A 23,509-nucleotide genomic window follows, 5' to 3' on the forward strand; every position below is an offset into this window, starting at 1 on the left:
AAAATTATTTTTAGATATATCACACTACAAAAAGATGCCAAGATCACAGAAGAGTTAATAGTTTCCCCATGGTGTTTCACTTGGACTGCCTCATATTGTCCTACTCAAATATCAGTTGTGTATTGATATCCTTCTTCTTACATGGAAGTCAATACTTGCACAGGAAAATAATCGTGTTGACAGCTATTAGAAATGACTAAGTTCTTCAGCTGTCTTCAGTAACAAAAACATCACCCTGTAAGTGCTACATCATCAGCCTCTCAGAGAGGGGATTATTTTCCAGACAAAATTATTTATACATTTTGAAAGTTGTCACAACTCAGCCCTATGAATAAGACACATGTGAGCCATTCTAACAAAATGCCACACCAGGCTTCTGCATAAAAAATTATTCATCTCTTATTCCAAGTAAACTGTATCTAATAATTTATTATTTGTTAAGGGTAATTTATCTACCCAATACAAGTAGTAGCACTTTGAATTTATATAATTTATTACATTTTTAGGACCGAAGGTTCTCTGGTTAACGCAAAGATACAAAAAGATATTGTAAAAATACAATATTGTGTATAACATAAAACTATTGACACACATGCTGATACACACACAATTTCAAAAGTCAACAATAAGAAATCTTGAGACCCAAATAAAAATGTTATTATATGCTGCCATATGCCTAAGAACAGAGGAAGCTTTTAACCTGGTGCCAAAAAGATAGCATGTTGATGCCAGGCAGACATCACTGAGGAGATCACTGCACAATCAGGGGGGCAACTCTGAAAAGTCCTTGTCCCTTATTGTTATTTTGCAAGCTTCCCTTGGGGGGAGGACCTTAAGATGATGAGTGTGGCACATGGGTAGGTTAATGCTGACAGAGGCACTCAGTCAGATATTATGATCCCCAGCTGGGTAAAACTGTATCAGTCAAAGCCAACACCCTGAATCCAGTTTGGAAAGGCCAGATTAGTGTTCTGTGTTCAGGCCTTCTGGTCCCTGTTATGAATTCGGTCACTGTGTATTTGTGCAAGCTGTATAATCCAAACTGTCTTCAAAGGCAACACCATGCAGAATGCATTGCACTAATCTAACTTGGAGATTCAAGAGCATAGAAAGCTGAAGCCAGGTTATCCTAGTCCAGATAGGAATATAGCTGTGCCATTTACAGTCTCCTTTTACTATTGCAAAACAAATTGTGTGTGTTCAAATAGAAAAACAATGCATGGCCGGCTGGCAAATGTGGGGAACTGTAGGACTTTCTATCTAAAAACACATTGCTCCCTTAATGTCAAAACACAAGCCAAAATAGGCCTCTATATTGCATTACTGGAAAGGGACAGCTGGGTATTTTATTTCATGAAAATCTATACTAAGGCAATTAAATAATTAGCCTATTAAAATAGACAACTTTTCAGTTCTTTCCTAACTATTGTGCTTGCATAATACCTCTAAGTTGGCCAGCAGGAAGGGAAAGAAATTACCTTCATTATTGGGAGAAGGTCTTCTACCTTATGCACCTGTTCCAGAGCTTTTCGAACTTCTAACAGTTCTTTATGGTTATTAGCACTGAAAATTAAACAACAGTTTTAATTCATTATTCCATAACTTGACTTTAGCTTTTATATGAATGTGCAAGTAGGACACCATGGTAACTCATAACATACATGCTTTAACCTATTAGTTAAGATTATTACTGAGATGGTTACATTCAAATCAAAGTGGAACTACACTTAAGGAACAGGCCTGTGTACAAGTTGGGTTCGGGCACTGTCCCTTCTCCTTGTGGCGCAGCTGTGAGGAGACAGGAGCATTTGTTTCTGTTTTCCCCTAACCACAGCTTGTTGTGTCATGCCTAATCTGGGACAACCAGTTACAGAGTGGTGTGCTGCAGCTCTGGGAAACAGCATATGCTCTGTCATAATTCTTTCCTTTCCTTGCCTCTTTCTCAGGTTCAGTATTTCTGCTAACACCTCTCCCATCCCCAATGTTATTTCCCCCATATTTCTTCTGTGTTACATATTTCCCTTATTAGAGGCAGTTTGTTACTAGTTTTACTTTAAATCCTCACTCATCTCCTATTTTCTTTCTCTCCTCTACTTGTAGTCTTTGCTTAGCTAGTACTTTTGTATTGCCTAAACATCTGATTACTACTTCTGTTTCATGCCTCTGTCCTTTTTCTTTTTCTGTCCCTTCTCTCCCAAACTTACTGACTTCAGATATCTGCATCTCTGTCCTTCAGTGTTTGAAAATATGTCTGATTCTTTCACCTTTCTTACTTTTCCTCCTCCTTTTTGTCACAGAAGTCTCATCTTCCTTAGATTGTAAGCATGCAGGTATGATTTTTTAAAAACTATGGTACCCCATCTAGTGACTGAATTGCTTTGTAAATGTAAAAATACTCATTATTAATAAAGAAGAATGTGTTTACCTATGATAAACAAGGATCCTGTCTTTGATAAAGTGAAGAATCTTTTCAAAATATTCAAGGTATCTCATGTTAATAACCTGTCCCCTGAATATACAAACATTGAAAAGTTAGCTAGCATTTACACACTGTTAACAAAATATGCATACAGTTTTTAATGCTGTGACATACTAGAGTACAAATCCTGCTCAAGAAACTACCCGCTTCAGATTTCCTGTACATTGCAGAATTCTCTGGACATGTTATAGCACACACTTTTAGCCTGTACCTAACAATGTGCAAGAATCAGGAACTATTGTACATCCTCATGTGTTATTGAGCATTGTGGGAGAACTGAAAACGACAGTCTAACTGCCTTTGGTTAAACTTGTTCACTGTTTCTGATCAATGTGTAACATTTGTGAAACATTTCCACAGTCTGAAGAAAGCATCACACCTGACAAAGCAATCCTAAACCTGCAGCCTAGCCTGTGGGAGGGGCCAGTCTGGGGCGTCTTGTTCAATCTGTGCAATTGTTCAATCTGAAGCTCTCTTGCTACCCTGACTGTCACCATCCCTGAACTGGACCCCTTAATTATGCTGCTCTGACACTGACACAGTTGGCTTTAATAGGAACTGGTTTTGTCGTGTTTAAAAAGATAAAAATGAAACAGATGAAACCTGCAAGGAGACACCACACATCTCAACCTGACTGCAATAAACTGGCATGGGTCTGGAAGTGGCAGCTCTCCCATACCTCTCTCTCTAACACCTCTGCCTGCTCTAGGATTTTTGTTTTGTACAAATGTAATATTAAATGCAGTAAGTCATGTCAGGAACAACTGAGCATACTTCTGAGTATGCAGAGCATTGCTAACCCTTTCTAACTTATATTAACATGGTAACAGCAGGATTCTTACAACTAACATATTGTACTACACAGTCACTTTATCTTTAATAATTTGTGCAGATTTACTGCTCCTGTTTGAAAGAAAATGTGAAAATCAACTCTAATTTAGAACTACTGTAGTACAGCAATCAGAGTATTAGACTGGGACTCTGGAAATCTAACCTTCTAGTTCTCACTTTGCCATGAAGTTCACTGACTGATTTTGGGCCAGTTGCTGACTCTCAAACTAATTTACCTCACAGGGCTGTTGTGATAATAAAACGGAGAGGGTTATATAACCTGTCTTGGGTTCCCTGTAGGACAAAAGGGAAGGATCTGTAATAAGTAATTAATTAAATGAAAGGAAATAAATTGAGGAATTTAGTTCAATACTGAGACAATACGACAGTGGAATTGGCTGCCTAGAGAAGTGGTGAGCTCTCCCACATTAGAGACATTAAAAAAGAAACTGAACAGGTATTTGAGTGGGATGGTATAACTTGGTGTCCTGCTAGAGCAGGGGGTTGGACCTGATGGCCCCTTCCAACTCTACTATTCTATGATTCTATTAAACTATACTTGTATCTTCTAAGAAAAGCTGTGATAATAGTTCTTAAATTCTCCACTGATACAATTCTTGATTTTAAGCCATGTGAACACATTAAGCTACTCAACACTATGCATGCCTGGCAGAGAGGCAACATTTAGGTAGGAAAATATGAACTCTTACTATCTGGAGCCTTGTGGTTACATGACCTGGCCATAATCCATCAAGACTTTCCCCTGAAACAAGCTCCAGTGAAAAGAATGAAAGCTCATCACAATGTATTATTTTCAAGAGGTACAGGCAGTGGACTTATATTTGTTCCTGTTCATTTAAAGCCCACTCTTCAGCTTCAGGGTGGTATCTTTTTTAGGCTACACTTGCAAACAAATGTCAGGAATCTTTTTTTTTAACTTCTAGAATGTTATGTGTTTGCAAAATTCAAAAATAAATGAACATCCTTCCCTGCAAAAAGCTAGATTGTTGCTGTATAGACATGTACTCAAAGGGAAAACTACATACCATTATTGCATTTGCTGAAGTCCTTTCTCGTTTCCCAGTCTACAAAACAAGATTTTATAGAGCAAACTATTTAGTTGCAAATACCAGGTGATAAATCTACTTTGTCAATCACAGGGGTTAATAATGGGAGAAATCTAACATTGTGTTAACTGACTTCTTTGCCTCGCTCTGTAGTCCCTGCAAATCTGGTCCATGGTGCAGGGAACAAGGGTCTGCAGGTGGAAGCACCCTTCCCCATTCCACTGACCTAAGATGATTTAAGAACTGATTTTGAATCAGACTGAGAAGTGAAGGGGAAGGTGCTGTTGAGCTTCCAAGTGTGGGAGCAGGAGACCAGTAAGGACTGGTGGAAGAAACCTGGCTGTCAAAGACTCTTTCAGAGGACAGCCAAGCTGGGTGAAGATAGGCTCCTAAAGAAGAATGTGGGAATATGAGACCGAAGAGTTAGGTATCGGATGAAAAGGGAAGGGTGATGCGGGGTTAGGCATGCTCACAGGAACTTGCAGCCAGGGAGATGGAAAGACCTACATTAAAGAAGGGACTTGATAGCCCACTCAGCTTGAGATGGACAGGCCCTAGTGATGTGGTTCACACAACACAACAACCAGCTGTGGGCAACTATCATTGAATGGCTGCCAAGTCATACAAGCCCAGCCTAGGTTACCCATGATGGGTTGTATCTTTTAAACAAGCCACCCTGAGAAACCATAGGCCCTTCTAGAGTTTTTGTTTTAACCACAGGGGGTTGTTGTATTGTCCAAACCTGGATGACCAATTTTTCCATGGGTAAAGATCCTGACAATGACTTGCTTAGTCTTTATGCGAAAAAAAGGTGTTTGGGGAGATTCACAGCCCATGTCAAAATTCTCATCTTTTCTATTCCCCTCCCCAACCAGGAAGAAAATTTTGTACTTTTCCCTGGCCTTCTATGAGCTGAGGAAAGGCTAAAAGTGCATTCTCCCCACATTCCTTGTTTTTTTTTTTTTTTTTAGGGAATCTAAGTTCACCGGTTACCTGTCAAAAGTCGAGAGACATCTAGGAAGGCTACTCTGAGCAGGAACTGGATGGATTTGCCCTTGGACAATAATCTGAGTGCTCTGCTCACAGCACAATGCTTTTGGGGAAAATGGTTTTCAGGGCTCTGCTTTGCAATGTCCAAACCAGTCACTGCCGCTAAGGTTTCAAATCATCTATTTGCTCTTCTGCAAATAAGTGCATTTCTGTAAGTAGAATAATTAAAAATAATTGTGCACCTTTGTGTTTGCAACCCCCCCCCCAAAAAAAAATCCTCAGCGGCTCTTCCAAGGTGCTGCTGGGACGCTTTGAAGCACAGCTTGTGGCTACCAAATGGCAATTAGAAAAGGCAGCTGTCAAGTTGGCTTTCACAATATCCCAAGATATATGTAGATATTTTAAAGTGACAAAAAAGCTGTGAAGAGCTAAAAACAGCTCAGCATCACAGTGGACAAGAATGGAGCAATTTACTCATGATGGACTGGACTCACCATGGACAGATCACTGAAACCCCCCTGCCCCCCACCCCACACACACTGTGGCAAATTGCCATGATGGGTTGTCATTACCCGTGAACCTGCTTGATGTTAGTTTCATTGCTACCTTTCATAGTGCTCTAACCCATGGAAATAACAGAAACTGCAAGGTATTGTGCTATGCAAAATCTACCTGGAGCGCTTGTCTCCTCTGGCAGTATGAGGATATTGTCTATGGCCTGCAGCAATTCTTGAATGTTTGTATTTGGCATGATACATATAACTAAGCAGAAGTAGGACTTGGCAGCTCAACTACAAACAACCATGCATTCAAGCTGATCTACTGACAGATAGCAGATCTGTCCTGTTGCAAAGGGCTCTAACTGAATTTCACCCATTGGTTTGATACAGATCTAGCGGAAACGAGATTTTGGAAAGGGAAAGTCTTTGCTACACTGCCCATGTGTTGAAGAGATACTGACAGCCTATATCCATTTATACCCAGCAGATTTTATGATCGTGAATTTAGATTTTTAGAGAGATTGTGTATGGTTCTAGGGATTAATAGCCCAAAGGACCTAAACTGAACAGAAATATGAGCAAATACAATTTTGTAGTTTGAAATGTTGATGCAAGGTTGGGTGATGAAGAACCACCTTCAAAAGTACTTTTATATCAGTATAGGCAGCAGCTTAGATAGCTTTTAGAAGTGTTGCAAAAGTGCAGTAGGTTATCAAGAGGTACAGTCAAGATGGACAATAGTTTCACAGAGGTTTGCTGAAGCCATTGAGATATCTCACAGGTTTTGTATTTGATAGACCACACTTTTAAAGATTATGCAATACCCCTTCTTACCCTTAAATAAAATTCAGAAATAGGCCTCAAAAAGAATGTAGCAGTATTTACTAGGAAAAACAAAACATTTGCCAGCTTACACATACATCCCCACAAGCCCAAACCCCTGTGATTGACAATATTTTTGCTATGTTCTCTGCCTTCACTCCTTCTTGAATGCTGAGATGCATGGAATCCTGTTTTGTAGTATAGGAGAAGAGGGACATACAACAATGGTTACACTACTCTTTGCAAAAAGGTGAGTCTTCTTGGGGTGATGCATGCAAGAATACCGGATTATCAGTGTTGCACGTGCTATCTAGCTAGCAGACACACTTGCTAGCATTTAAGGCGCCAGTACATGTTTCTGCATAGGAAAAGCACTGAAATATTTTTAACTGCTGCACAGAAACTAATATTAAAATATTTGGTGACTTGTGTGACCCAAAGTAACATAGACATGAAATTCAAACTCCCAGAGTGGACTGTTCAGCCAGGGAGGAACAGCAATATCTTGAGAGGGAGTATACTTTGCTCATAGAATAGAAAAATATACACCACATTAAGTTTCATTGCAAGAAAAAAAGCATAGTAAGGCAAGGCCAAAATTCCCAACATAAATAAATGCACATTATGACTTGAACTTTGTAAAGCAGGAAGAATTATGTAGCACAACTTCTGATACAAACATGATTTCACAGAAGTATCATACCTGATTAGATTAATGTGATTATTAAAGCCTCTGCTAAGACTTCGAGCTGGCATTTGGTCTAACCATAGTACTGGCTGGTCTGGGTCAGCTATCCTGTAAAAAGACACTACATCAACACCATTGCAATCCCACTGGTTGCACAGATTCAGATTTAGGATGCAATCCAATGCATGTGTAAACAGGTTTTAATTGTGAAAAAGTCCAACAACTCCCAGTGTTCTCCAGTTAGCAGCGTACGACTTTTTACAAACCTCGATATCCTTAATGATTTTTCTTTTTTTCCTTTTTTATTGTTTTGAACCATAATATTGTGCTAACTTCTAGGAATATCTGGGTGAGGTTAAACTGGCAATTAGAAGTATTGTGATACTTAGAGTAAAGAGCCCACACAAGCCTGGTTTGCATGTAACAGCAGCAACTGTGCTGAGTTGCATGCCATGCCACTTTGCATCATCCAATTCTGATCTACTTGATCAGAAGTTGCTGCATAAGGTGAAAATCCAGATGCGATGAGTAATTCGTACCTTCAGGTGGATCTTAAATCAACTTTGGGTTGTTAAATCAACCCAGTGCCTAGGCTCATATGTCACATGGCAACCTATCCAGCCAATCAGAGGATAATTAAACAAAGTGTTGGTGGCTCTGCTTAGCAGGAAGTCAGCCACACTGCAGGTTAATTAACTGAAGTCTTGTTGCTGTTCTGGACAAACGACTATGGATTAGGCCATAAAAGTTGTAACCAACAGCATTATAACCATACTGCTAGACCAAGCAAAAGGCCCATCAACTCCAAAATCCCATACCCTACTGAATAGATTCTTACAGGAAGCCCACATGGGAAGAGAACCGTATTCAGAGATATGCTGCCTTTGATCCTGGAATGCCATTATGGCTAGGGGCATGAATAGCCTTATTATCCTCCATTAAGTTATATAACCCCTTTTGAAAGCCATCTAAGTTGGGGGCCATCAACTTCTATCTTCTGGTAGCAAATTCTATGAAGAAATAAGTTTGTCCTAAATCTCTCACCGTTCAGCTTCTCTGACTGACTCAAGAATCTAGTATATGCAAGATTGAGAAAATCATCCACATTTCAAACCATGCATAGCTGTATCTGCAGGTTGCCTTTGCTCTAACTAAAAAATGCCGCAACCTTTCATGTAGGGAATCTGCTCCTGCCTCCTGATAATTTTGGTTACTCTTTTCTGCATTTTTTCATGCTCTACGGTATGCTTTTTGAGTTGAAGTACACAGAAACTGTACTATAGGAACCCTAGATAGCTATAAACTTAAATTATCCAGTCTGCCTTGCCTCTGTTTTTACGAAGCCTATAATTGCTCAGCACTTTGAATAGTGATAATTCACAAAGGAAGAGTTTGACAGAATTCCTTCTTTATTACCTTCGCCATTTCACTGCAATGTCAAACATATCTCTCCACTGCATCAGCCTGGTTTTCCCATTCATACGCACTTTTGAGTTCACCCATGTTCTCTGAACAGCTTGCATTACTTCTAATACAGCCAGTCCCATTGCTGAACAAAGAAAACAGATTATCAGTTGAGCTGAACCATGTCTATATAACCATGTCTATATATCAATCTTGGGGGAAAGTGGGGTATCTAAACTATCAATGAAATCCTAATTGTGTTTACTCAAAGTGCATTATGCTCAAGTGAAGCTTTCTCCCAGGTAAGCAAATACAGGATTCCAGACTAAGAGAAGCAATGGAGGGGATGACAGCACAGGGACTAGTATTTAATATTTATGTATTTAAAACTTTTCTATACCATCCCGTCACAGAAGTCTCAGGACGTTTTCAATCATGTGAGGTTGCTGTCTCAGTAAGATTATGCAAAATGGCAGTTCAAAAAAAGTTCATGTTTTTGTTTAATGCATGAATGAGCTGAACTAACCAGAAGAAAGCACGTTTCACAGCTGTACTTGAATTATCCAAGTGTTACCACAGCAAGCGACCCCACATTTTTATTTCCAAAATCAGATCATATTTTCCCAACATACCTCTATGTATTCTCTTGTTTGGAAGAAATCCAGGTGTCTCATACTGCATTAGGGAACCCAAATGATCAGCTATGCATATTATTTCTTGGATGTCAGGCTTATACTTTTCAAATGTCTGAAACAATACATCCCTTAAAATAAAGAAGAAACATTTAATAGGAAACATCAAAATGATTCCTATGAAATTTTAAACAGAGAATACAGTATACATTTAGAATCTGTTGAGAATTAGAGGCAACAGTCAGCAAGGCAGAGACACACTAGAAATGCAGTGTGAGAACCAAGTGCAGTCCAATGCTGAATGAAACCGCAGCATTCAGACTTCTTCAATGCATTCAGTAACCTGATTTGGCCAACCTACTACGGTATCTGTCTTTTTACAGATGGGGTCTGCCCATTACAGTGGAAGAAGTGACTCTTCCAACCCATCTCAAGGTGGTTTAACAATGGCCCAAGCTTCTTCCAGCAAGGATGCCAAGATCACATCTTCCACGTGCTTATGGGACAAATGATAAAAAGCTATGGAATCTAACAAATTCTGTTTCAGCTTGCTGGCCAAAATATGTTCATTAGCAGAAGTGCCCTGAGCTGCACAGTCTCCAGAGCTGGTTTTGCTTACATAAAACAGAATTCTCAGTGGAAGAAAACATGACAAGATAATCTGGATTGTTATCTTTAGGAAAATGACCAATCAGACAATAATTGTCATATTTGCATGGCTAAGCTATGCAGTGTGGGTTGTTTGCAGTTTCACCATGTCAATTTCCATGTGTGTTACATACTCTACTTTGTCATTCCGTTTGATAGCTGAAACATACAAGGAAACGGAACAGAAAAGACTACACATTTCGGACAGCCACGTGTGTGCACTGCATAATTTTCTGAGGCCAAAAAAAGAATGGGAAGGTGGCCGACCAGTGAAAGTTGCTGTGAAGTGACACATGGGAACTGGGGGAGGGGCTGTCACTTATATCTGTGAGATCTGGAATAGCAGCAGGGTGTTTTGTTGGTCTTGCCATATGGGTCGTTAGACCATCCCTGTGATCCAGGAGAAAATCGCTTTGCAAAATTCAGAAAACTTGACACCCCACCAGGAGTCAAACAAGCCATGGGTTGTTAAGGTGGCTTAAGCCACTCTGTATTGTGTGTGTTGTGAGAACCCAATCAGTATCACAGAAAGAAGCCAGAAGAAGCAGAAAGAACTGGAGTCAGAGGAAGCTTAGTAGACAGAATCTTTTCCTGTTTAGAAAGAAGTTTAGGGAAATTCCTATACCAATAGGAAGGTGTGGAAATCTGAAGAAAAAGTTATCGAGACTTTATTTAGTTGAGAAATACTCTCTCACCAACTAAGAATGATCATCACTCATACTTAATTGGAGAACCATTAAGTAATCCTACCTATTATTTGAAGAGTAATTTTTACTCTTGTTTGTATTTTTTTTGCTAATACACTGCTTATTTTTGTTAATTTTGATTAGTTTCTCTAGGGTGTTACCAAACCCATGCCTACACCATACGAATCAGACTAGCGAGTTTCTTTTAAACAGGGTTTGTTTGGGTGGTAGCAATTAAAAGGTTCTATAGTTGAGGCAGCATTCCCTGTGGTGATGTCTAACTGGGAATTTTATTCAAAAACTTGTTGTGAGAGCCATAGATCTACACCTCATAGTTAATTTTTCAAAATCATGTAAGATAACTCACATTCTCTCCTGTTACATCCAGTGTCAGTGGTGAGATAACATACAGTGCTTTTTTCCACATGTACACTTTATACTAGACCTACATCAATTGCCTACTACAGCATCTACACAGAACAAGTCCAGAAACACAGAACTCCACAGAACAAAGCTCAAACTGTCAAAAAAGTACATTTTATTCCATATTATGAAATGGTGACTCTACTCACATGTTGGGAAACGGAGCATGACTTGGAACATCCCTAAAAGTCTATTAGTCAATGGTACTTTAGATCAATAATTTTAATAAGGAATGGAAGAAATAACAATGCTGGGCTGCATAGAATCACAGAATAGTAGAGTTGGAAGGGGCCAGAGGGCTGTCGGGTTCAACTCTCTGCTCAGTTCAGTATTCCCAGTGAAACTCTCTCTCAGATGGCTGTCTAGTTGCATCTTGAATGCTTCTACTGTGAGAGTCCACAACTGTCCTTGTTCATTCGTTCTATTGTCATATGCTTTAAAGATCAAAAACACCCCTCCCCATAGCTTTGTTATTTCCAGTAACTTTACATCTCTAACCTTTATAGAAAATGCTGTTACATAATTTTTAGAAATCATTTGGAGGTAGTAAAGGCTGGGCAGAAATATTTGACATTGCCTTACATATTTTAATCATTATCTGAATTGAAAATATTTCATAACATATTTGATTTTTCAGAAAAAAACCATGCTTAGAAAAAACAGAAGGAATGGCAAGCTTCCTCCACATTTTGTCTGAGGTTTCATATACTTTACTCAAACTTTTAAACATTTCCATTATGGCATGCTAAAGACATTTTTCCTGGTACTCACTTTATATGTGGTTGTAGTCCTGGCTGTTCCTCATAGTCTTCTATGAGAAAAGGAAGATTTTTGGCCCAGTGATCTTTAAATTTTCCAGGAAGATCCATATCTATATTGTATTCTGTAAGTGGTGTATCAAGATGTGCGTGGAGATAGCGAGAATATTCTGGAAAGAAAAACAAGATATTTAAGCCTTTTTTTCTTGGAGGAGACCTCTGCGGGACCACAGCCCATTTTGACTCCCAGCTGTGTGATCTGAGACTGGGGTCTGACTCTGTTGCTGAGAACTGGAACTCTGTCCCCACTGCCCCCGCCAGCTTGGGAAGAGCACTAGCACCTTTCCCTCTGAGGTCAGGACAAGCACTTCTAGAGACAATAAAGGGCAATGGAACAGGGAGACAGAGAAAGTCCCCATTGCTTTTCCTGCTTTGCAATGGATGACTCTAAGTCTCCGAGTTCAGGTCATTTCAATAGGACTATGCGCTCAGTCATCTTAAAGGACCTCCAGGTCCAAGTTTTCCCATGTGATGTGCTACAAAAAGTCACATGAGTATGATCCACACTATATCCTGTCACTGTTGCGTCTTTCTAGATATTAGCCAGCATTATCCTACCCCTTGTAAGCAAAAGGGCTGTACTTCCTTAAAGTCGCAGCAGTCAAAACAAAAGACTCAAAATATCCTTCTTCCTGATCACTTTCTCAATATTTCAACCATTTTTAGAATAATTTTAGTAACAAATTTGAACCAATGCAGCCATTATATTTTTGCTATTTCACAAGAGCATCTTACATGCTTTACCCCTTGATAGGCTTTGGCAGATTTTGTCATGTATGAAGAACTACACAAATTCAGCCTTTAGTAATTCCACCCATAACTAGGACTTATATGAAAGTCTTCATAATCACATATATGTTTTTGTGAATAATCATATGGAAATTTCAAGTTATCTTTGTTTGCATTTCTTTGGGTAAGGGCCAAATTAACTATGGGAAAATCCCAACAGTGTCAGGATGTTAGCATGTGTTACACTAGCAAAAATCAACATCAGTGCATTAACAAGTGCTACTGACATTATGTTAACGTTGCTTTACGCTAGTGTCAGTAGAACTAACACTGTTAGATGTTTCCATACATATCATAGAGAAAATGTATTTTTTCAATAATGTCCACAGATAAAATGCTTATGCATAAAACAATGAATATTTCATTAGTTCCAACATACCTCGAAGGTATTTCACTTTTAGATATTCTGTACTAGCTTTCTGACCAGGCAAAGGGTCATTTAGCATAGCTTTTGTCTGAGCTTTGATTCCTTCATAAAATTGGCCCGTGGCAACATGACTGAGACCTTTCATATACTGACACACCTCATTGTATGGCTCCAGTTGCAAACACCTCTGGCAAATTGAAAAGGGACAAATAAATCCAAGACATGAATGAGGTTTCAGATAAATAAACACAGATAGACATTTATTTATTTTTTATTCAGATGCAAATTTTCACGTAAAAAGACCAAAGCTATTTCCCCCTGCGAGCTATTTCAAACAACTCCTTTTTTCATTTAATAAATGGAATTTAATCTTCACTAAACAGTCTATGATTGTTTCTGTAAACCAAAGATGTGTTTACAGGTAGTTTTCCTTCCAATAGCATAGAGCAGGCCTGATGGAGTAGATCAAAGTTCCATCGTGTTTCAAGTAGTAAACAGACAAAAGCCTGTTGGAGGGCCACAAACAGGACATGAAAGCAATGACTCAGCTCTGTTGTTTATCCCTAGGCATACTGCTTCTGAATACAGACATTCCATTAGTACTCACAGCTTAAAAGTAACTTTTTCCAGCCTGCTGCGCAGATGTGTTGGAATGCAATGCTCATGCTGGCTGGGAATTCTGGGTGTTGCAGTCCAACACATCTGGAGGGTGTATAGCCATTGATAATCCTATCCCACTATGAATTAGCTAGTTTCCTTTTAAAATAATTTTGAGCATGTCACTGTTTTTACAGTAACTATACACAGACTATATTATTACTATATATGGCAGAATGGTTTAAGGTATTGCAACTGCACCAGCACTTACCTTAAAGTTCTTCAGAGCTTCATCCAAGTTTCCATGATGATAAAGCATCATTCCTCCAAGCTGAATAGTCTGAACATGATTCTGATTTAGCATCAATGCCTTCTGAAAGTTTTCAGTAGCAGCTTCGAAGTTACCAAGTTCTCTAATAGATTCCATAAAGTAAAAAATGAGACACAAAAGACAACAAGTGAACTATAAATTAATCAAATTAGGCTCTAAACATCAGTATCAAATCAGAGTTAAGTTCAACAACCTGTCATTCATTCAGGCTAAAATCCTATACACTCTTACCTGGAAGTAAACCCCCTTAACACCGTGATTCCACTAGCTACTAATTGTGGGTTAAGCAAGAGTTGTTTAAGCTTTGAATATCCCATGATGACCGGATTTGGATGACATGGCAGAATGCACCATTGGAGGTTGCACAATCAAAATGGCCATAGCCTGCACATAGCACACACCGTAGCACACCATGAGTTAAATAACCTACATGCTGGCTGTACTGTGTGAACCAGGGCAATGAGACTTACTTCTAAGTAGACTGTAAGGGAATGTACTGCCAATCAATTTCACATGAATACATGAAACAAGATTGTTTTACTGCATAATCATCTTAAAATAACTGCCCACCTCATTAAATTATTGAAAGTTGTAATTAAGTTTTGATGAAAAGGCTGCTGTGACATGCTAGATTCAGGCCAGTATGCTGCAGTCTAGCTTGTGAATGCTTTAGAACACGTTCTTTGCAGAATTCACATGTGAGAGCCAAACAGTGAAATTTTTTAAAGGATCTGAAGTTGCTTACCGATAGGCCTGCCCCAGACTTTTATATGCATCTATGAAGTCTGCTTTCTGTTTTAGGGCTTCTTTGAAAGATTCAATAGCTTCCTGTGTGAAGTACAACAGTAAACTCTTGTTCATTATTTCTACTGAGATTAATTACGCTTACAGATATTGTACAGTGTTCATACAAATTCTTAATGGAAGATCTGAACAATGGCTACAAGGCAGCACATGGGGAAATGATTTAGAACAACATCTGCAAAGAAGATTACCTTAGAAACTGAATTACTGAAATGTCAGGCGTTTTTAATCCTCATTCCACAACTATGTATTTAATTCTGCTAGTTGTAACAAGCTGCACAATCCAGGCAATTGAAGCACTCTGTAGTCTCATTAAAATGTATGGGAGAGAATTAACCACATTCTTTAAACATTTCCTGCTGAAATCAATGAGACTGCAGTGATTTGTAAGGAATGTTGATGAGCAAACCAGCCAAAGACTTAACATCTGAACAAGTATTATGGCATCAGTGGGATGAAAACTGAAACAGGAAGCTTTGGTCAGGAAAGTCATAAATGAAAAACAGCGAGTACCCCATACAATAGGAAGCTGGTGTGGTGAAGTGGCCAGAGTGTTGGGATGGAGCCTGGGAGGTGGTTATTCATATTATTATATATTTATTTTATTTCTATACCACCTCACAGCTGAAGCTCTCTGGGCAGTTTACACAATCCGTAAAAACAAATGATAAAAATACAATAAAATATCATAAAAATCAGGAAGAACTATTAAAAAGTTGATAACAGATGATAAAAACAAACAATACAAATAAGAGTGCCTCTGGGAAACACCTGGTAATCCCTTTCAAGCCCCCGAGTGGCTCAGTAGGTCCTTAATTGCCTCAGAAAAGAAGGCTGTCATAACTTGGCACTGAAAGGGTGACAGCTTTGGCACCAGCTGAGCCACAGTGGCAACGTCATTCTAGCCCCCACTCAGCCATTAAGTCCACTGGGTGAACGGGGGCTAGTCACTAGCTCTCAGCCTAACCTACCTCAGAGGGTTTTTGATGTAAGGATAAAACGGAGATGAAGAGAATCACGTACCCCACCTTGGGCTTTTTGGAAGAAGAGGCATGACAGAAACATAATAACCAAACCAATAAATAAATGCACCCTTTCTCAGAACGTCTTAAAAGTGGCCATATATATTCAGCCTCTGCCAGGCAGCTCATGCAGATAAGCAGCATAGATAGTGCACTGGTGTTAAGGAACAGGCTTCGTTTAAGGACAGAGCATGTGCTTTGCATGCAGAAGGTTGCTGGGTCAATCCATGGTTTCTTTAGTTAAAATAAACTTAGGTAGTATAGCTGGAAAAAGACACTTGTCTAGACCCTTGGTGTGGTGAGCTAGGCTTTCCCTCCCAAGCAAGACAGACTCCCCAGCACTTCTTGTAAGTCTTTATTCTACATAGAAGATGCCAAACATTCACAAGCCTCTGAGCATACACAAAGAGATGTCGAACCCCCTCTCCCCCCCTTTACCCATAAGCTTTGCTTATGAACCCTTCAGGGCCTGCCTCTGGAAGGAGGGGTGCTGTGGAACTGGGCATGCCTGCGTTCTCTGCTCTGAGCCCTTTATTGGGCCAGTCCCTGGCTGTGACGATGGGCCCTCAAATCCATGTCTTCAGAAGGCTGGCATTCTCCATCTGAGAGATTACCCATTTCCAAATCTTCTCCCTCCCGTCCTCCTTCTGCTTCATTCCCACAGGCAGGGAGACTGGGCCCCGTGGGTGTCCTTGAGCTGCTTCCATCCAGAGCAGGCTCGGACTGGTACAGAGAGACTGAGTCTGCAGGTACAGGCCTATCTGTTACAACAGTTCTGTTATCAGAGTTTGAGCTCTGAGCCTCATCTGGTTCAGCCAACTCTACATCATCCTCTAAGTCTGAGCTATCAGTCCCACCAAAACAGGCTGCTGCTTGTGTGCAACAGGGAATCTCACCAGAGAGCACATGAACAACACTTGGAAAGACATCAACCGTCATGGTAGACCGCACTGAGCTAAATGGGCCACTGGTTTGACAGTGTAAGGGAGATTCATGAAGCAGACTCAGTTCACTCAGTTCACTTCACAGAACGCGTTTAGGAAAACACATATGGTGAAAATAACACATTCAGAATAATTACCTGTAGAAGCCCTCTGTGAAAAAATGTCAAACCTTTGTAAAGCATAGCTATAGGCTGGTTTCTGTTTAGTTCAAGAGAGTTCTGAAAGTCTTCATGGGCTGTCGCATAATCCTGTCGCACAAGAACAACTTATATCAGGCAGAGAAAACTACTAGATCTAGTTAATAATGGCAACACAAATCATGTTGCAGTTACCAAGCACTATGCCTTCCATAAAAATAGCAATTCTTAAAACAAAAAAGGAATAGTTAATTGCACACTGATGTGACATTCCTAGGCTGGGATCCTATATACATTTATCAGAGAGTAATTTCATTGTACTCAACAAGGTTGACTTACACCATACCATTATGGTGCAATCCTAGACATAATTACTTGAGAGTTTCTTTACATTCAATAGTACTTACTTCATAGAACTGAATCACAAGGGAAAAATGTTCTAATAACTCTCATTAGTAGTATCAGAAAAAAAAACACATGTATAGTGGTCTTCAGTTACAAAAACTAAAGAAACTGAGTTGATAACGGGTGAACAAAAATTTCTTTAAATAAGCTGTTGCCACCATCTCTAAAACACCAACTATGTCTTTTATATATAAAGTAATATTTAGAACTAAGCCAATGGCTTACAAGTCCAAGGAGAATGCTAAATGTATGTCTTTTATTTATGAAACCACAAGTTTTGTAGACTGCTCTGCACATTTGAATAGAGAGGCAAGCTATAGAAACTAAATAGAGAACCAATATGGTTTGAATTAACACAATTGAAACAGTATAAATTATTTTGTACACCCTTCTTGCAAGCATAAGTATTGAGGAGACATTACCGTTCTAGCCTAAAATACCTGAACCTCTTTCATGCAGCCTCTTCTGTACCTCCTGTGAGCCACCCTCCTTGCAGGACATGAAACATGTGGAAGAGGGGGAAGAAGTGGAAAATCTGTCCTAATTTCCCAACTGTGTTAACCTAGAAGGATACAGGCATTTCCTTGCAGGTTATGATGGGTTTCAAATATGGCCCCAGAGACGGGGGCAAAATAGGAAAGCAGGGAGGAAACCACCAGGCACACAGGAAAACATTTTGTATCTAGATTGAAGTTGCAACAGTTGAGAGCTGGACTTCAAATCCTGAAGGAGGATTTATTTGGAAACTTGTTGGGCTCAAGCCAGCATTTTCCTTGAGGTTGAAAATCTGTCCTAACTCTTTCACTAGAAATGTCCAAGTAAAAACTAACCTCAGATATGAAGTACAAGGTACCTCTGTGCCGGTAGAGTCGTGCTGAGGGTTTAAGCTGAATAGCTTTAGTTAGGTCAGCCAGTGCTTCACTAACCCGACCCAGAGGTGACAATATCTATAAATCCAATAGAATACTTTAGATTAGCAACAACATACAAGTAATACTTCATGTTTCAAAATAGCATTAGCTTTTCATTTGACATAGGGCAATATCCAATGCTCACACTTTGCTTATGAAATCAATGTAGCACTGTATTGAGTACTTAATTAACTAAATGCATTAATGCATACAGAAAAAATTGTACATGTTAAGTGAATTTATTTAACCCTTCAAAAAGAGACTAAGGCCTATTGATTCCGCCAGGGAGTATAGGACTAATGTAGATAGATACACTGGAGGCTCCTTGAAGTTCTATATTTTTGTGCTCAAATTATTCCAAACCTATCAGAAGAATTTATAGAAATGCTTGCTGTGCCTATAATTGTCAGCATTTTTCTATATCAATAGGTACATAAAAACATTCACACAGCCCTTGAAGGCCTGTTGCTACAACCACAAAGCTAATTTTTCTATTTGATTTGCTTATGAAGTATCCCTCAACTGGTTTTACTAATAAAAAATTATCAAAGCATTCTATGACCTGCTTCACATGTAACAACTGAATTAATGTTATGCCCAAGTGAGCAAGCACACTGCTTTCCATGTGTTTGGAACTAACTCTTTGTATATGCTTTCATAAACAAGCCAGGAAGACCCTGTTCCTTGGCTGCTCACCATGACATGCAAACCTGGCACTCTGGGTTGTTGGGGGAGAAATAATCCAAACATTTAAACAATATTTTGTTGCAGAGTTAAAATTCTAGTTCATTTCTCCCTCAGCAGTCCACCGTTTCTGGTTTATGCATTATGATGAATACAGTGGTTTAACCCATAACTGTGGTTTGTTTAACCTATAATTAGTCATTTTATCTTAACCAGAGCCACCAATACAAATGTTCTTCCTTAATGTACACCAGTATCAGTACCTTGAAGCTTAATTCAAATCAAATATTTACAACAAGAACAGGCGACTTCCAGGGAAGGCGGGGAGGGGGACACACATGGGTTTCTCTCCAGCTGCACTTCTGAATTTCCTACTGGGAGGCTTCTGTGTGAGTATCCTCCCAAACAAGGTTCATACTCCCCACTGTAAAACAAAACTGCAGGAGGGGCAGGTCGCTGTCATTGCAGTAGGTCCACCTGTGAAGGGGCAGCAGGGGCTGGAAAGAGGCAGGTACCCTCATAGGGTCACATCTGTATGCCCATTTGCAATTATATCTTCCCTTCTATCACATAAGAATGCACACAGAAATTTCAGAAGAGAAAATTTATAAACATCAAAAGTCAAGTTTAAAAGAGAAAAGAATTACCTCTGCTCGCTGTTCAAACACTTCAGGGTGATCCGGTGCTAGGCTAATTACTCTGCTTAGCTCAAACAAAGCAAGCTCTGCATTTTTTAAATCCTTAAAAATGGAAAATAGTACACATAAGCAGCAGAACATGTTTAAAATAAAGTTAGGTTGACAGTGTTTAGAAGATACAATGCTAACCACTTGCTTTCATCATGGAATACTGTGCCTTGCACGAAGAGAAATGTATGTATTTTTAATTTTACTCCTATACTACCCTATAGCTAAGGGGTCTGGATGGTGTGTAATAGTTAAACAAGTTCTTGAAATACAAACAACTTGTTTTCTTAATAATGCTGAAATTGAAACATCTCTTTTTGCAGTGCTCATCAACATGTTCCCATCAGATGAGGTTTGCTTTAGTTTTTATTGGTTGTTGTTTATGAAGGTGTAGCAATGCATTGTGCTATTTATTAGATTTTTAGCCCATCCCATTAGCCATTAGGTACTGTATGTTTTATTTGCCTTGATATCACAAGAAGGGTAGAGCAAAGAGACACGGAGATGCCTCTTTGTTAATTTAGAACCTAATGGCCACCTGGGGCATGCTGGGAATTGTAGGTATTTTATTTCTAAATACAGTGGTACCTTAGCTCATGAACTTAATCCATTCCAGGACTCTGGTCGTGACCCAAATTGGTCATGAGCCAAGTCAAATTTCCCCATAAGGTTCAATGTAAATAAGGTTAATCTGTTCTGCAACTATTTTTTTATCAAAAAAATTTGAAGCAAAGTGACAAAGAACAACAAAGATCACGGCCATCTCCCTCCCAGTACAAGCGTGGCCATCTCTCTCCCCCCACCCCCCCCATACGACTGCGATCACGCCTGTGTTCCCTGCATGAGCACGACCACGATCAGGCCATAGACGGGCACGCTCGGGGGGGGGGGGGGGGGGAGTCGGGCGTGATCGCGATCGTCACCCGATGCAGAGTTCGTGACCTGAGTAAAAATTTTTCTTAAATTTTTGTTTGCGACCTGATTTGGTCGTGAACTGAGGCATTCGTGAGCCAAGAGACCACTGCATGTGTAGAAATATGCCTAGGATCATGCCCTTAAGTCTTTAGTTAGAGCTGGAGAAAGATAAACTTTGTTCCAGGGACATAGCTGACCAAGTGCTTCCAGTCTCATTATGCAGTTTCTGGCTGAATTCCAGTGAGCAGTTTGAAAACTAAATTGAACTGAAGCTTTGTTCTAACTGAAAGGGAGACATGTATGTTTGCAGCAGGAAAAAGAAAAGACCTGCAGCATCAAACCCAAAGCCCATCTGCTCTAGCATTTTGTGCACAGTGGCTAGCCAGATGTTCAAAGGACAGCCCATTATTTATTTATTTAGAAAATTTGTAGGCCGTCCTGGCCAGGGCAGCTTATTTTAGACTGTATGTTTGTATTTTATTCTAATGTTTATATTTTTAATCTATGATTTTAATTATTTAACTTATTGTTGTAAGCCGCCCCGAGGCTTCGGCGAATGGGGCGGCATAAAAATGTTTTAATAAAAAAATAAAAAAATAAAATCACTGTCGTCTCTGGACAGCTTACAACGTTATTTCAATCCTCAATAAAGTAAGTTAACTGTTCCATACTGAGCATAAAACTAATTTATTTAAAATATGTTAAATAAATCTAACACAATTAAAATTACTATATGTTAAAATATTGGTCAAATAAAAAGGTCTTAACCTGGCTCCAAAAAGCATATAATGACAGCGCCAGGTGGACCTCTCTAGGGAGTGCATTCCATAGTTGGGACGCCACCGCAGGGAAAGCTCTCCTCCGAGTACTCTGTCTCCTGACCTCTTTCAAAGAGGGTTCCCGGAGGAGGGTCTCTGCTGCCGATCTTAGGGGGCAGGCGGGCATATAGGGAAAAAGGCATTTCTTTACGTATCCTGGTCCCAAGCCGTTTAGGGCTTTATAGGTAATAACCAGCACCTTGAATTGAGCCTGGACTTCGATGGGAAGCCAATGGAGCTGATAGAGGACTGGAGTTATGTGGGAATAACAACCAGTCCCTGACAGCATCCTGGCAGCTCTATTTTGCACCATCTGAAGTATCCAGACTGGATACTTCACTGGATGACCCACGTAGAGCGCATTACAGTAATCCAAGCAGGAAATAACCAGTGCATGTGTCATTGTTGCTAGGCAGCTCTCCTCCAGGTAAGGAAGCAGCTGATGGATCAGCCAGAGCTGAAGGAAAGCGCTCCTCGCCACCGCCATCACCTGGGCTTCCAGGGACAGCTCTGGGTCGAGGAGCACTCCTAAGCTGCGGACCCTGTCCTTCAGAGGATAGGAATGCAGGATAGGAGGAGGAATGCATTAACAGGATAGGAATGCATTTCACCCTCCTGTTCATCTTCATCAGCAACTGGTATTCAGACGAATGATGCCTCTGCTCTTGGTGGTAGTATAGAAGGCATTGATAGCCTACAAGGATTTGTTTAAGACCTTTTAAATGCTGTTTTGGTGGCCATGGTGGCAGGGAATTCCAGGGTTTACTTCCTTTTCTCTCTCCTCAACGTTCCACCATTTACCTTCACTGGATGACCCTTTGCTAGTACTATGAGTAAGAAAAATGTCACTATCCACTTTCCTCACACTATGCATAATTTTATACACCCCTATCGTATTTCTCCAAGCTCATCTCTTTTCCAAAACAGAAAAACCCCCAGTACTGAAACCTTCCCTCACTGGAAGTTTGCTTCAGTCCCTTGGTTGCCTTTTCCTGCCCTTTGCCCAGCTCTACAATATCCTTTTTTAGGTACGGGGAACAAAAATGCAGACTACAGTAGTCCAAATGAGATCACACCATACAACCAGAAACAAGACAATGCAGGAATACAAATTTGCATCAAGGGAATAGAATACGCTTTTCACATAAAGGTATGCTGATAGCATTTTAAATTTCCCTTTGGAGTTCTAATCAGACCAACTATGCAAATATTGCTGGATATCTAGTCTCCTTTCCTCTTATTAATTCATCCTACGGCAAGTTTGTATATTAATTAGCTGAATATCAAGTGGAAAATATCACTTCCTTCAACTTGAAATAGTGCAACATCAAAGACCATGGTGTATCTGTAATGCAGGTACTAGCTTCAGCCATGTACACACAACACAAGGAAAACACAGCTAGGCAGCAAAATATTCCAGTTAATCTGAACTCATCAAGAAATTGCTAGTGCATATAACATGCGGCTATTAATATGTGCAGTTTCAAAATGTTAGATACTCACATGCAGCCCTTTCTTTCCATAGGCTATCCCTCGCCCATAAATTGCACTAATAAGCTCCGGTTGTTCCTATTCAGAGCAAAATAGAATTATCTTTGGAAGATTCCCGTGCACAGTCTTACTCTATCTTCCAACTGCTCATTAGCCCCAGCATATTTTTCACCATGAAGGTCATTGCTCATTTCAGACCAATGACTTCTTTGCTATGCTTCAGTTGCAAATCTCACCTCATGTATTTAAAGTGCATTTCATGTATTTGAAATACATTCCAATATATGCAAATAATTATTGCTTAGGTCACAATTCCACAGAATTCCCATCAAGTAGTAGGAAAAATAGCCAGTGTTCAGCTGCAAGGACAACACAGCTCAGATAATTACAGGCCCTTCAGGTACAAACTACGTATGGGAAGCAAGTGCATGCATCTTTCTGACATTCTTTTCTGCACTTCCAGTGCACACAAACCAAAAGCACTTTCAGGAGGTTAGGTGTCCATGTAGAAAAACGGCAGAACTGGTTAACTCTCCTCAGGCCGTTTCCCCAGCACAGCACAGCACAGCCTAGCCTCCAAATCATGCATAAATGCTTTTCTCTCAGCATGGGAAGAAACA

The 23,509-nt window shown here is 39.8% G+C and overlaps 1 protein-coding gene across 5 annotated transcripts in view; it reads right to left on the reverse strand.

The window, feature by feature from the left end:
- The window catches only part of TTC13 (tetratricopeptide repeat domain 13), a 40,215-nt gene that overhangs the window by 6,935 nt on the left and 9,771 nt on the right, over nt 1–23,509 (reverse strand). For 4 of the 5 annotated variants that reach the window (XR_006413796.1, XM_044420798.1, XM_044420789.1 and 1 more), the window contains exons 5-17: nt 22,902–22,967; nt 19,627–19,719; nt 18,215–18,331; nt 16,980–17,090; nt 14,818–14,900; nt 14,013–14,154; nt 13,157–13,331; nt 11,942–12,098; nt 9,414–9,544; nt 8,794–8,926; nt 7,393–7,485; nt 2,426–2,509; nt 1,479–1,563 (exon numbers count right to left, since the gene is read on the reverse strand). Coding sequence is in view for 4 of the 5 variants with exons in the window: in XM_044420798.1 (XP_044276733.1) it covers nt 1,479–1,563; nt 2,426–2,509; nt 7,393–7,485; nt 8,794–8,926; nt 9,414–9,544; nt 11,942–12,098; nt 13,157–13,331; nt 14,013–14,154; nt 14,818–14,900; nt 16,980–17,090; nt 18,215–18,331; nt 19,627–19,719; nt 22,902–22,967 (1,470 nt within the window). In the remaining variant the exon portion in view is untranslated. The remainder of the gene's footprint in view (nt 1–1,478; nt 1,564–2,425; nt 2,510–7,392; nt 7,486–8,793; nt 8,927–9,413; nt 9,545–11,941; nt 12,099–13,156; nt 13,332–14,012; nt 14,155–14,817; nt 14,901–16,979; nt 17,091–18,214; nt 18,332–19,626; nt 19,720–22,901; nt 22,968–23,509) is intronic. The other variant, XM_044420780.1, reaches the window with a different exon arrangement.

The sequence above is a fragment of the Varanus komodoensis genome, unplaced genomic scaffold (genome assembly GCF_004798865.1).
Source record: "Varanus komodoensis strain SLA01 unplaced genomic scaffold, ASM479886v1 scaffold1, whole genome shotgun sequence".
Taxonomy (NCBI): domain Eukaryota; kingdom Metazoa; phylum Chordata; class Lepidosauria; order Squamata; family Varanidae; genus Varanus; species Varanus komodoensis.